This window comes from Hypanus sabinus, chromosome 6, assembly GCF_030144855.1.
Source record: "Hypanus sabinus isolate sHypSab1 chromosome 6, sHypSab1.hap1, whole genome shotgun sequence".
NCBI classification, from domain to species: Eukaryota; Metazoa; Chordata; class Chondrichthyes; order Myliobatiformes; family Dasyatidae; genus Hypanus; species Hypanus sabinus.
The window spans coordinates 16240095-16254814 of NC_082711.1; the positions used below are offsets into that span (position 1 = coordinate 16240095).

The 14720-nt window shown below is 37.8% G+C and overlaps 1 protein-coding gene across 1 annotated transcript in view; it reads left to right on the forward strand.

Moving 5' to 3' along the window:
- obscnb (obscurin, cytoskeletal calmodulin and titin-interacting RhoGEF b) overlaps positions 1-14720 on the forward strand; it is a 533110-nt gene that overhangs the window by 394912 nt on the left and 123478 nt on the right. Inside the window, 4 exon segments of the mRNA XM_059971780.1 lie at positions 4091-4255; positions 5332-5490; positions 7821-7998; positions 10496-10609. Coding sequence (XP_059827763.1) covers positions 4091-4255; positions 5332-5490; positions 7821-7998; positions 10496-10609 — 616 coding nt within the window.

Here is a 14720-nt window from a genome sequence, read left to right on the forward strand (position 1 = left end):
AACACTCTTTTTTGTTACTTCCAATTAAGGGCTTACTTAAGAGAAAAATTAGGTCAAGTAATGTTATTGCCAAAATCTAATGAAATAGAAACTTTAATTCAAAAAGGAAAAACTAAAAAATTTATTTCTTGTATGTATAGCTTGATTCAAAAACAGACAATTAAACAAGTATTCCATAAGTCAAGACAAAAATGGGAAAGTGACTTGAATATTAAAATTGAAGAAACAAATTGGTCCAGACTATGTCTTGATAGGATGACAAATACAATAAATGTCCAGTTAAGATTAGTGCAATATAATTTTTTACATCAATTATATGTTACACCACAAAAAATAAATTAATTAAATCCAGATTTATCCTATCAGTGTTTCCGATGTAACCAAGAAATCGGTACTTTTTTACATTTTACTTGGTCTTGTTCTAAAATTCAACCTTTTTGGACAAATTTAAGAGTTTTATTGGAACAAATTATTGGAACACAACTTCCACATAATCCAATATTATTTTTATTAGGTGATATTGAAGGGATAAAATCAAAACCCAAATTGAATAAATATCAGAAAGAATTTATAAAGATTGCACTGGCAGTAGCCAAAAAGGCTATTGCAGTTACTTGGAAATCGGGTGCATACTTAAGTATAGATCGTTGGAACAATCAAATTTCCAGCTGTATTCCACTTGAAAAAATTACTTATAATTTAAGAGATAAATATGAAACATTTTTGAAAATTTGGCGCCCTTATTTACATTAAATATATAGGTGCTCCGAAGATAAAATAATTAGTTAGTTGGGGAAATAAATAAATATATATACTAAAGTTATTACGAACTCCATGGAGCATGTGGGGATCTTCTGATATCCAGGCACTCTTTCTTTCTTTCTTTTTCTTTCTATAGGGATGTTAGGGGGGATGTAAGGGTATATTTTTTTTCTATTTTTTTCTTTCTGTAATGATTTGAAAACTCAATAAAAAAAGTTTTTTAAAAAAAGACGTTTAGCAAGCTTTTAAAAACCTACAAAGAGCAACTAAAAGAATTATTAGGAGGGAAAAGATGCAGTATGAAAGCAAAAAATATCAAAGTGGATAGTAAATGTTTTTTCAAGTATATAAAAGTAAAAGAGAGATTAGAGTAGATATAGTACCGCGAGAAAATGAAGCCAGAGAAATAATAATGAGAGACAAGGAAATGGTAGATGAACTAAATGAGTATTTTGTATTCGTCTTCACTGTGGAAGCAGTGTGCTAGATGTTGAAGGGTGTGAGGGAAAAGAAGTGAGTCAGGCTACAATTACAAAGGAGAAGATGCTCAAAAAACTGATAGACCAAAAGGTGCATAGGTCACCTGGACCAGATGAACTGCACCCTGAGGTTCTGAAAGAGGTAGCGATAGGGATTATGGAGGCATTAGTAATGATCTTTCAAGAATCACTGAACTTTGGCATGGCTTCAGAGGACTGGAAAATGGCAAATGTCACTCCACTCTTTAAGAAAGGAGGGAGGTAGCAGAAAGGAAATTATAGACCAGTTAGCCTGACCTCAGTGGTTGGGAGAGTGTTGGAATCAATTGTTAAGGATGAGGTTATGGAGTACTTGGTGACACAGGACAAGACTGGACAAAGTCAGCATGATTTCCTTTAGGGAAAATTTTGCCTGACAAACCTGTTAGAATTTTTTGAGGAGATTACACATAGGATAGATAAAGGGGATACAGCGGGATTTGAATGTCTGTTTGGATTTTCAGAAGGCCTTTGACAAAGTGTGACACATGAGGCTGCTTACCAACTTAAGAGCCAAGGTATTACAGGAAAGTTGTTAGCATGGTTAGAGCATTGGCTGATTGGTGGAAGGCAGCGAGTGGGAATAAAAGGTTCCTTTTCTGGTTGGCTGCCACTGACTAGTGGTCTTCCGCTGGGGTCAGTGTTTGGACTGCTTCTGTTTATGCTGTATATCAATGATTTAGATGATGGAATTGATAGCTTTGTTGCTAAGTTTGCAGATGATACGAAGATTGATGGAAGAGCAAGTAGTGTTGAGGAAATAGGAAATCTTCAGAAGGACTTAAATTAGAATAGGCAAGAAAGTGGCAAATGAAATACAATGTTGGAAAATGCGTGGTTGTGCACTTTGGTTGTGATGCTGAAGCTTTATAAGGCACTGGTGAGGCTTTACTTTGAGTACTGTAAACAGTTTTGGGTTCCATGTTTAAGAAAGGATGTGCTGGCATTGGAGAGGGTTCAGTGGAGGTTCACAAGGATTATTCTGGGAATGAAAAAGTTATACAAGGAACATTTGATGGCTCTGACTTTGTACTTGCTGGAATTTAGAAGGATGAAGGGGGATCTCATGAAACCTTTCAAATGTTGAAAGGTTTAGACAGAATAGGTATGGATAGGATGTTTCCCATGGTGAGGGAGTCTAGGATAAGAGGCCACATCCTCGGGATAGAGGGGCATCCATTTTAAAACAGAAATGTGGAGACATTTCTTTAGCCAGATGGTGGTGAATTTGTGGAATTTGTTACCACAGGCAACTGTGGAGGCCAGGTCATTGAGTGTATTTAAGGTGGAGATTAATAGATTCTCGATTGGCCATGGCATGAAAGGTTACGGGGAGAAGGCTTGAGAGTGGGCCAAAGAGGGGGGAAATAGTGTCTACTCAGCCATGATTGAGTGGCAAAGCAGACTTGATGGGCCAAATGGCCTAATTCTGTTCCTATGTCTTGTGGTCTTGTCTTGAAATCTACTGGGCAAGGACTTGCTGAACTTTGAGGTAAGTATGTTTTTCTTTTAACAATCCAGTGCTATCAGGTCCTGACCTGATTGTAGATGGTGTTACGTGCATGGCAACTAGTACAACTAACTTTAAGGTGTGGGAGTGAGAAGGTAGAGGCAAAACCAATTTCACACATGAAGCAACTGTGGATAACTAACAGCCAGCTAGATTATGTCTGTTGTCTAACTAACTGGCAAAATCAATAAGAGTTTTGAATATTTTTAAACATTCCTCACATTAAAAGCTATTAAAATATTTCTTGCAATAAATTGCTTTTCCTATGCTAAGTCTGGCAGCAGCAGGCAAGTTTCTCATGCTGTGTAATAAAGATTTATTGTAAGAAAATCAGGGTGTATCAGAGTCGGGGTTCAGTTATGAAACAGCAAGCAAAGAGTGGCCTACAAGTCCGCAACTTCATGACTGGCACTAAAATTCCAAATTTCACAGCACTTATGCTAAGTACACTTGAAGCTGATATTTGTTCTTGATACTTGGCTGCAGGGATGTATCCAGTTAGCATAAATCAATGCTTTTATTTTTCTCTTCAGATTACAAACATTACACCCAGGAAAAGAAATACAGATTGGATGATCGTTTTAAAGAATACGCCATTCAGAGTTCAGCCATGACTGGAAGTTCTTGCTACCTGGCTTTTAAATTCCTTGTCCCATACTCACCCTGTTCACTGTAAATTTAAAGAACAACATCTTTAATTTTTAAAGGCATAATGTAGCCTTCCAGACAATAGATTCAGTAATTTTAGATAATGAATCTCTGACTCCATTTATCCTCCTCCAGAACTAGATGTACCATTATTATCTAAATGTCCTATTATTTCTAGAAATCCCATATTGTCTCTTCTTTACATTGCATCTTTCCATCCTATCACAGGCATTCACTTCTCACCTATCTCTCCTTCCCACTTCCCCTGTATCTAAAAATTATTTTTCCAATATATTTTCAATTCTGACAAAAGTACATTAACTTTCTGTTCAGATGTTGTCTGAATAGATGGATGTTGTATCTGTTTTATTTCTGTTTCCAGCATCTTTGGTATTTTACTATTCTATCTAGAATCCACTCTCTACGGAATTTGAATGTATTGTTAAACAGTATTTGACTGATAGCTTTTTAATGATGACCCCCCCCCCCTTCACCATAACATTTGTAGTAACCTGGTTGGAGTCCAAATGCTAATTGTCTTGCCCTCTGAAGCATCAGAGAACAATTTGTGAATTATGAATTATGTGTTTCTGATTTGTTTAATAGATTTTTAAACTTGTGCAGTGATTTTCCATTTACATCTCATTCTCAGGAGCTAATTTGCAACAAAGCAAGAAGCAATAAAAACTGTGCTTTGTTAGAAGAAGCATATGCCATAGTGTCTGCACTTCCAAAGCAAGCTGATAATAACTTGCATGTTTCCATGATTGAAAACTATCCAGGGACTTTGGAATCTCTTGGTGACCCAATCAGACAGGTATTTTAAAATATCTTTTTTCGTTAACAATAAAATCATATTTTAATGGAATAAAACACTGTAGGAAGTTCAGCATTTACCGCTGAACCTGACTGCCGTTGGGAAAGCTGATGCAGTCAACCTTCCTAAGCTCATGCAGCTGGTGTAGTGCATTCTACAATTCTGTATAAATGACAGTGAAGGACAGGTTTGCTACTGATACCATGCAAAAATTCATCAATCTGGGATGATAGGACAGTTGTATGAAGAATATCAAGTTAACAAGGTTTGTATTCACCAGAATTTAGGAAACTGAGACAAGATCCAATTGAAATGGATCAATCAGGGCTTTAAAAAGATGCTTCCCTTGGCTTTGGAGAACAAGGATCACAGTCTCAGATTTTTAGAAAAAGAGGTTGAGAACTAAAAATAAGATTTAATAAATTTAACCATTTAATGAATTTATCTGTTCGCATATTGAACAGATTCATAGGAAGAGAGGAAGGTGATATGTTGCATGGCTGTGCTTCACATGGCAGTTCTTTACAACAGCAAGGAACGTTTATTTTTTAGTTTCTCGCTGTGCAAGAATGTTTTCTGTCTGTCTACTTTGATTTTTAAATTTACCCAATTTATCATTAAACAAACTGAAGAATTTAGCCTATCTAGCAAAATATCCCTGAAATCTTTTCCTACCTTCTGGATTTAACTGAGAAGGTGGTAGTGTGCATAAATATTCCATATGGTTCTTATAATTATTTTTGGCTTGGTCTCTACAGCCAAAATGAAGGATTTCCTTATTTGTAATTGGCATGTCCCCTTTGACACTCATCAATCTGGTAAAGATGAAGAAACAGGTGATGTATCATCATATAGAAATGTGAAGCCTTGCAAGAGAACTTTGGGATAATAGAGTCCCTTACACATCGGCTGATTTCTTTCTTGTTGTTGGTACTTTGTGACAATTATTTGATGTGGGAATTGGCACCTAATTCAGTCTGATCTGATGTAGATTTGAATATCTATATGCAGCATTTTAGAATATTTTTACATTATTCCCACAAAAATAAAGTTGTTCTTAATTGTGTTTTCCTTAGGGGCACTTCATCGTATGGGAGGGAGCTCCTGGTGCAAAACTATCATGGAAAGGTCACAAACGTATTGTTTTTCTCTTTAAAAATCACTTATTGATCTGTAAAACAAGAAGAGACAGCAGGACAGATACACAATGTTATGTCTTTAAAAACCTGATGAAGGTTGGTATTACATATTTTCTTTCTAACTCAGAATTGTATCGTTTTCTTTCAAATGCTAAACACATGTTCCCAGGGATGTCCATAGCTTTGTTGGATGTTGTGTGACCAAAACCTGCTAGTGCATGCAAATAAATATGAGCAGGTTCACTAACTGTATGTTGATGGTAAAATTACATCCTAAACAGACTTCCTAATTTCCATGGAAAAATAATTCCTAGTTTAGCCTGCTGTACAATGCTCAGGTACCATGCTTGAATCAGAAATCTGGGCAGCCCTGAACTAAACTTCAGTGTGAGACTGAATCTTTCACCTGTAACAGTATGATTGTTTTTAATGTTAGCCTTTCCATCAGTGTTATAAGCCTCTGCCAGAAACCTCAGCAAACTAATCAGGCTAGTATAGCAAAAAAGATCTGTCATTGAGTCTGAATCTTTAGTGCTTTGTTTTCATTGTTCTTATAAAAGGATCAATTAAGAATTATCTTTTATATGTAATTGATTTTAATAGATTTTAATGTGACAAGACAGTTTAACAGATAAAGATTTAACAATGTACTTTTATTCTTTCAACTAAGTTTGGAGGGTTAGAGCATAGAGCAGACCCTTCAATGTTGTGCTGAACCAGTAAAATTAGTCATCAAATGGCCAACTAAACTAAACCTCTTCTTCCTACAGGTTGTCCATATCATTCTATTTTCCTGACAGTCATGTGCTAAATGTCTCTTTAAAAGATCCCTAATGTATCTGCCTCTACCACCACCCCAGGCAACACATTCCAGGCATCTGCCATTCTCAGTATAAAAAAATCTTGCCTTGCATATCTCCTTTAAAATTTACCCCTTCTAAACTTAACTGCATACCCTCTGGTATTAGGCATTTCAACCCTATGAAAAAGATACTGTTTGTCAGCTCTACCTAGCCTGTCATAATCTTCTAAACCTCTATCAGATCTCACCTCAGCCTCTGCCACTCCAGACAAAACAACCCAAGTTTGTACAACCTCTCGTTATAGCATATGCCCTCTAATATAGGCAACATCCTGTTAAACTTCTTCTGCACCCTCTCCAGAACCTTGCCATCCTTCCTATAATGGGGCAACCAGAACTGTATGCAATACCCCAGATGTGGCCTAACTAGAGTTCTGAACTCATAACTTCTGAACTCATTTCCTCACCTAATAAAGACAAGCATACAATATGCCTTCTTAACCACTGTCAATCTGTGTAGCCACTTTCAGGGAGATATGAACTTGGAATCCAAGATCTCTGTGATCATCATCACAGTTAAAGGGCCTTGCTCCACACAAAGCCATATTGATTCTCCCTAATTGCAAATGCTCATAAATCCTATCCCTAAGAATTCTTTCCTGTAACCTCCTTACCACTGACATGAGACTCACCAGTCTGTAGTTTCCAGGATTATCCCTGGTTCCCTTCTTAAATAATGAAACAGCATTAGCTACTCACCTGTCCTTGAGGACCTCGCCTGTGGTTAGAGAGGACATGGAGATATTGGTTAAGGGTTGAAAATGTACAAGTAGGGTAACCTCTTTGGAAGAACAGACATAACAAAATTTTGTAGGCTTACAGTTTTGTGTACATATGCTGGCTCACTTCAGGGGTAGAATTGGGGCCCAAATGTCAAATTGTGCATAACTTACAGACACAATTCTATTTCTTTCCCACAAATGCGGTCTGAACTACTGAGTATTTCTAGCTTTTTTCTGTTTTCATTTTATGTTTATTAATGTAGATATGCCAAAAGTATTTAATTTTTAGAGCCTGCTCAGAAGTTTATAAACTCTCTTAATTAGTATAAATTCACAGGACAATTAATTTGATTTTGAAGCCAATGATTATTTTTAAACTGGCCGAAATTTGAATTGTGCTGAACATGTGATCTTTTGTGCGGTCATTGCCAACTTGTAATATGGTGCAAAAAGCACAGTGCAACAGAGCAAAAACTAGGCCAAAGCATTTCTGCTTCTGTTTCAGAACATTCAGATGGTCAATTTATTATTTTTTCAATAAATAAAATTATTTATACACTCAGGAGATCAAGCATCTTTTGTGAAGTGATAAAGAGTTAACATTTCAAGGCCTCTCATCAGAATTTTTTTGTATCGTATTACTGTTGGAGCTATGTAGTTTATTAAAACAAGTGGTCTGGGTTTTCCTTTGAATAAAATATTTACTGTTCATCTTTGTAAAACCTTTGTGATCTTTTGATGATGTTCCATATTTCACCATTCTTGAAGGTGAACATACAACATAAGAATCACCTTTTAAAAAAAAATATTATCCAGAATTTACACTCCTTTACTTCCCCTAGCTCACTAATATTGATGTAAATGACTTTGTGGAGGGTGATGAAAGATCCTTTGAAATTTGGCATGAGCGAGAAGATTCTGTACGTAAATACACTCTCCAGGCACGGACTGTGAATATTAAGATATCATGGTTGAAAGACATTTGTGGCATCCAGCAGCGCTTCAGTATACCTGCATGGAGTAAGTACATAACAAAATCCAAGCTATAAAAATTGTGCTTCTAATTTACAAATGTGTCTCAGTGATTTGGAAATAAGGATTATACACCAAATAATTAAACATTTTAACCATAATGAAGTAGTGAAGTTATTGAACATATTTGTATAGTTGTTAATATTTTCAAGCTGCATAAAGTATAAATATTATCCTTTCTATAATTTGTCCTACAATTTTTTGTGTAACTCACTGCCAGCTCTAAAGAATGGATTTGATTAGAGTAAGTAATCCAAAGTTTCTTCTTCATGCAGGTGTTTGTTTAACTTTAATTATCATTCTACCATACATGATATCCAAACAAAACAGTGTTCTTCCGGGGCCACAGTTCCAAACACAATACTGATGGTCATACACAGCCTAAGGCATATACAGCACATATAAGATTGCAAGTAAACGTATAATCACACAAAAATATATGTAGCCCAAGTCCCTGAATGACGTCCAATAAATTGGTGGTGCATGAGTGTTATTGCCATGTACAAGCAGCTCTCAGCAGTCCACAGACAAACGTTCAATTGGATGCATGCAATCTTGCTTATCTCCCACTGAACAAACACTGGATGACAACAGTGATGGGAAAGGGCCAACACGCATCCCGGCATGGACGCCATGCTACACCATCTTTGGCATCACCTCCCTTGGACTGCTGCAATAGGCAAGCAAACGAAACATTTTATACATTGTAATCTGCCACAATCTCAATTTCAGATAAATCCCACATTTGTGACAAATATTATTTTTATTTCTGAGTGAGACATCCTTTTGACTTGATCTTAATTTAAGGTTTTTTTTTTGCTCCTGTAACCATAAGAAACTTTTATGACTTTCTGACAGTCAGAAGTAGAAATATATGTCCTTTCAACCTACTACATTAGATTCTTTCATGGGCCATATACAATGTCATGTTTAACCCACTAACACAAACAGTCACAACCTATAATGAATATGATTTGAATCCTTTACTGTACATTCTATAAAATATTTTATTGCTGTTTTCAAGAGCCAGCGAGTTACACAGCATGGAATCAGGCTGATCAAGGTGCCCCATCCAAGCTACTTGACAGCATTTGGCCCATAATTTGCTAAACCTTTCAATCATGTATTTGTCCAGCTGTCTTATAAAAATTGTTATTGTAGCTACCTCAACCCCTTCCTCTGGGTGCTCATTCTACAAACATACGTTCTCTTTCCATCTTAAAATATTGTCCCCTAGTTTTGATTCTCTAACCCTGGTATAAAAGACTGAGTTTGTGTACTCAATTAATGCCAAATATTTTATACAAATCCATAAGTCTTCTGTACTCTAGGGAATAAAATCTTTGCCTATCTAACCTCTGCCTATAATTCAGTCCTTCAATTCATAGCAGCATCCTTCTAAATCTTTTCTGCAAACTTTCCACTTGAATAACATTTTTTTTGTAGCAATGCAACCAAACTGGACTCAATACTCCAAGTGTAGCCTCACCAGTACCCCGTATAGTCATACCAATATCCTCAGTGTCTTGAATTATGAAGACCAGCATGCTAAAAACCTTTTTCCATAACACTATAAGACAAAGGAACAGAGTTAGGCCATTTAGTCCATTGGGTCTGCTTCAACATTTGATCATAGCTGATAAATATTTTTCCTCCATTCTCCTGATTTCTGCCCGTACCCTTTGATGCCCTTACTAATCAAGAACCTATCAACCTCTGTTTTAAATATATCCAATGTGTCGGCCTCCATAGGTGTCTGTGATAATGAATTCCACAGACTTACCATTCCCTGACTAAAGAAATAGCTTCTCATCCCTGTTCTAATGGAATGTCTTTTTATTCTGAGGCTGTGCCTTCTGGTCCTAGGCTCTCCCACTACTTGAAACAACATTATCCACTGTATCCTGTAATTTGTCTGCCTCCCTTCTTAAAGAGTGGAGTGACGTTTGCAATTTTCCAGTCCTCGTACATTCTCTTCAACTACCTCTTGCAGAACCCTGGGGTGTAGTTCATCTTGTCTAGGTAACTTATCCATCTTCAGACCTTCCAGTTTCCAAGTACCTTCTCTTTAGTATTAGTGACTACATTCACGTCTGCCCCTGACTCTCTCAAAATTCTGGCATGTTGCTGATGTCTTCCACAGTGAAGACTGACGCAACGTACTTATTCAGTTCATCCACCATTTCTTTGTTTCCTATTACTACTTCTCCAGCAGCTTTTTCCAGTTGTTCAGTGTCCACTTAGCCTCAATTTTACTCTTTGTATATCTGAAAAAACTTATGGCATCCTCATATTGTCAGGTAGCTTACCTTCATATTTCATCTTTTCTCCCCATTTGGCTTTACTTGTTGTGTTCTGATGGATTTTAAAAACTTCCCACCACTATAGTTTCCTGCTAGTTTTTGAAATATTGTATGTTTTAATGCTTCTCTTTAACTTCCCTTGTGAGCCATGATTGAATTAAGTGGGTGTTTGTGTTTTTTAGATCCCCCAGAATTTGTGGAGAAACTGGCAGATTGCACTGCTGAAATGGGACAAACAGTGAAATTAGCATGTCTGGTTATTGGAAATCCCAGACCAGTTATCACATGGTACAAAGGTAATATCACAGTTTACTGATAGACTATGTGACTATAATATGCATCCTGGCAAAAATACAGATATTATTATCCTTTGCCATCTTTTCAGAGAAGATTGTAAGAGTTCATCGTTTATGTGATGATAAAAGCTATGTGGACAGGAAAACCACACATTTGACTTCTGATCTCTACTAAGCTGGCTATCAGAGTTGCTGTAATCAGCCTCAGAGTCCTGAAAGGGAAAAATAAACATTGAAAGTAGAATGATACAGCATTGGAACAGGCCACATCTGTGCCAATGATAATGCCAATTTAAACTTTACATCTCCTTGTCTATATACAGTGCTGTGCAAAGATCTTCACTATATATATGGCTAGAGTGCCTAAGACATTTGCACAGTACTGCAGTAATTTTATGCATTGCACTGAACTTTGCTGCAATTTAAAAAAAACTAATTTCATGGCAAATGTGAGTGATGATAAACCTGAATCTGATACAGGAGTCTATTGTAGACTGAGAGTGGGAAGGGGGTAGGGAGAATGGAATCATAGTTGGGAAAAGGGGGAGAGGGGAGAGTGTGGGAAGAACTAGGAAGGTATTGTGTAATGATCAATAAACCAGTTGTTTGGAATCAAATTACCTTGCCTGGTGTCTCAGGGCTGGGTGTGTCTGCACCCTCGCCACCCACCCCGTAGTACTCTACACCCTTCCCACAGTTCTCCACCCTCATCATTCCCAGCATTCTTTGCTCCTACCAGATTTACAAAGTCACTCTCCGCTCCATGTTGACAAATACAGTACTGTGAAAAGTCTTAGGCACCCTAGTTATATATAATGTGCCTACAACTTTTGCATATTACCGTACTTCCATTCTTTATCTGTTCATGTGTCTGTCTAAATGCCTTTAAACACTGCTATCATGCATACTTCTACCATCTTCTAGGCAGAACATTCCAGGTACCTATCACTTTCTGTATAAACAAACCTGCCTTAGAAATCTCTTTAAATCTCATCCCTCACACCTTAAAGCCATGCCCTTTAGATACATAATGAAATTTAAGTTGTGCATGTTTCATCCTTTGCAAATATAAATGGAACTTTTTAGTGCAATTTGCAATCTTTGTGAAACACTCGTAGCATAAGTGGGAGTGAATTTTTCTTAAACATTTTATGCTGTTTTCCAAGGTTCAACAAGCATTGCATTTCATCATGAGTACAGGAATCTCTTATTACAATTGTACAGGACCTTGAAACAACAACTGTTGTGTTCAGTTTTGGTCTCCATAACTGAGGTAGGAAATTCTTGCTTTGGAGAGATGGCAAAGGTTCACCAGACTGACTCCTGGACTGTATAAAGATTGAGTTTATTTTAACTACAGTTTAGTAGTATTGTATTTGGCCCTTATCCCTATTTTTTTTTCCTTAGCATGTACCTTTCTAAATAACTTTTAAAAGTTGTAATTGTTTCCAGTGCTACCACTTGCTCTGGTAGCTCAATCCATGTATTTATCACACTAAGTGTGGACAAACTTGTCCCTCAGGTCCCCTTTAACTCTTTCCCCTCACTATAAAGCCATGCCCTCTAGTTTTAGACTCCCCTACCCTTGGAAAAAGATTGTAATCATCCACTTTACCCATCTCCACCATGATTTTATAAACCTCTATAACGTTACCCCTCAGCCTCCTATGCCCCAGAGAAAGCAGCTCCAGCCTATCATCTCTCCTTATAACTCAAGCTCTCCAATCCCAGCAACATCTTGATGAGTCTTTACTGCACCCCTTCCAACTTAATGACATCATTCTTGTAGCTAAGCGATCAGAACTTATCACAATATTCCAAGTGCTTTTTCACTAACATCTTGTACAACAGTGACATGACACCCCAGCTGTTGTACTCCGTACACTGAGCAGTGAAAACAAGTGTGACAAATATTTTCTCCCTGTCCACATGTGTTGCCAGTTTCACAGAACTATGTACCTGTACCCCCTCATTCTTGTTTCTACAACATTCACCATGGGCCTGCAATTTACTGTTTAAGTCACATTCCCTGTTCTTCTGTTTCACCTCCACTAGCTGTTTTCATGTCTTCCAATCTAGTGTAATGCATTTACGTTCACAGTATGATCTCCTCTGTATTAAGGGAACCTAATGTGGATTGGATGATTGCATTCCCTACAAAATGATTTCTCCATCCCACTCCCTCTCCAAACCTATATATCAATGTGTTAATTTGGAGTGCTTTTGCATTGCCCTTTGTGGGGATGAGGTACAACATTCCATTTAGGGCCTGATGCAGCTTTCAGATCTCACTTCCATGATGTGTATCCGAAGTGGGCATTTTTGCGGTAGATTGACTTGTGAATGGTAATACTAACTTAGCTTTTCTCTATCCTCTGACTGCTTGATCCACTGGGCTTTTCCAGCATTGTCCCTCTCTATCTATTTATCTATCTATCTGCCTTTATCTATTTATCTATAATCCAGATAGTACTGAAAACAGCATAGAATTAGGGAAAACCTGGCCTCATTCTAAAACAGATTGTCATCTCCATCCATCCACTTGTTGTCTGCTTCTTGCCACTATCTTTCAGCAAAGCATTTGATAAGGTACCCCATGCGAGACTTATTAAGAAAGTAAGGAATTATGGGATCCAAGAGACATTGCTTTGTGGATCCAGAATTGGCTTGCCCACAGAAGGCAATGAGTGGTTGTAGACGGGTCATATTCTGCATGGAGGCCGGTGACCAGTAGTGTGCCTCAGGGATCTGTTCTGGGACCCCTTCTCTTTGTGATTTTTATAAATGACCTGGATGGGGAAGTGGAGCGATGGGTTAGGTTTGCTGATGACACAGAGGGTTGGGGTGTTGTGGATAGTGTGGAGTGCTGTCAGAGTTTACAGCAATCTGGAAGTCTACAAGAAGTTCAAGAACTTCTTTATAATTTCAAATAAATTTTTTCTAAACTCCAACAGATATAGGTTCATTCTGTTTGATTTTCTTCATTAATTGATTCCTTTATACAATAGGATACAAGTAGAATGCAAAACTAGGCTGAGAAGTGGCAGATGGAGTTCAACCTAGATAAGTGTGAGGCGGTTCATATTGGTAGGTCAAATATGATGGCAGAACATAGCTTTAATAGTAAGACTCTTGGCAGTGTGGAGGATCAGAGGGATCTTGGCGTCCGAGTCCATAGGACACTCAAAGCTGCTGCGCAGGTTAACTGTGTGCTTAAGAAGACATACGGTGTATTGGCCTTCTTCAACCGTGAGGTTGAGTTCAAGAGTTGAGGGATAATGTTACAGCTATATAGGACTCCACTTGGAGTACTATGCTCAATTCTGGCCACCTCACTACAGGATGAATGTAGAAACTATAGAAAGGGGGCAGAGGAGATTTACAAGGATGTTGCCTGGATTGAGGAGCATGCCTTATGAGAATAGATTGAGTGAACTTGGCCTTTTCTCCTTGCCGCGACGAAGGGTGAGAGATGACCTGGTAGAAGTGTATAAGATGATGAGAGGCTTTGGTCATGTGGATAGTCAGTGGCTCTTTCCCAGGGCTGAAATGGCTAACATGAGGGGGCATAGTTTTAAGGTGCTTGGAAGTAGGTACAGAGGAGATGTCAGGGGTAAGTTTTTTTTAATGCAGAGAGTGGTGAGTGTGTGGAATGGGCTGCTGGTGATGATAGTGGAGGCAGTTACAGTAGGGTCTTTTAAGAAACTCTTGGATAGGTACATGGAGCTTAGAAAAATAGAAGGCTATGGGTAATCCTAGGAAATTTCTATATTAAGTATATGTTCGACACAACATTGTGGGCCGAAGGGCCTGCATTGTGCTGTAGGGTTTCTCTGTTTCTTATAATTCCTCATTTCCAGTTTTGATGAAGTCTTGCAACTGAATTGTTAACTCTGCTTCTCTTTCTACAGATGCTGCTTGAGTTGCTGAGTGTATTCAGCATTAATTTTTGTTTTTCTTTATTATGACTTCTAGCTCCTAGAAGTAATGGTAGGCCTTCAGATTCGAAGAAGACATGCTGTTGTGCAGTTCATCTGTGAACACGGAGGTGGCTCTGCAGTCCCAATCTGGAAGCACAGAGTCTAGCACTGGAAGTCCGCTGTTGTAATAA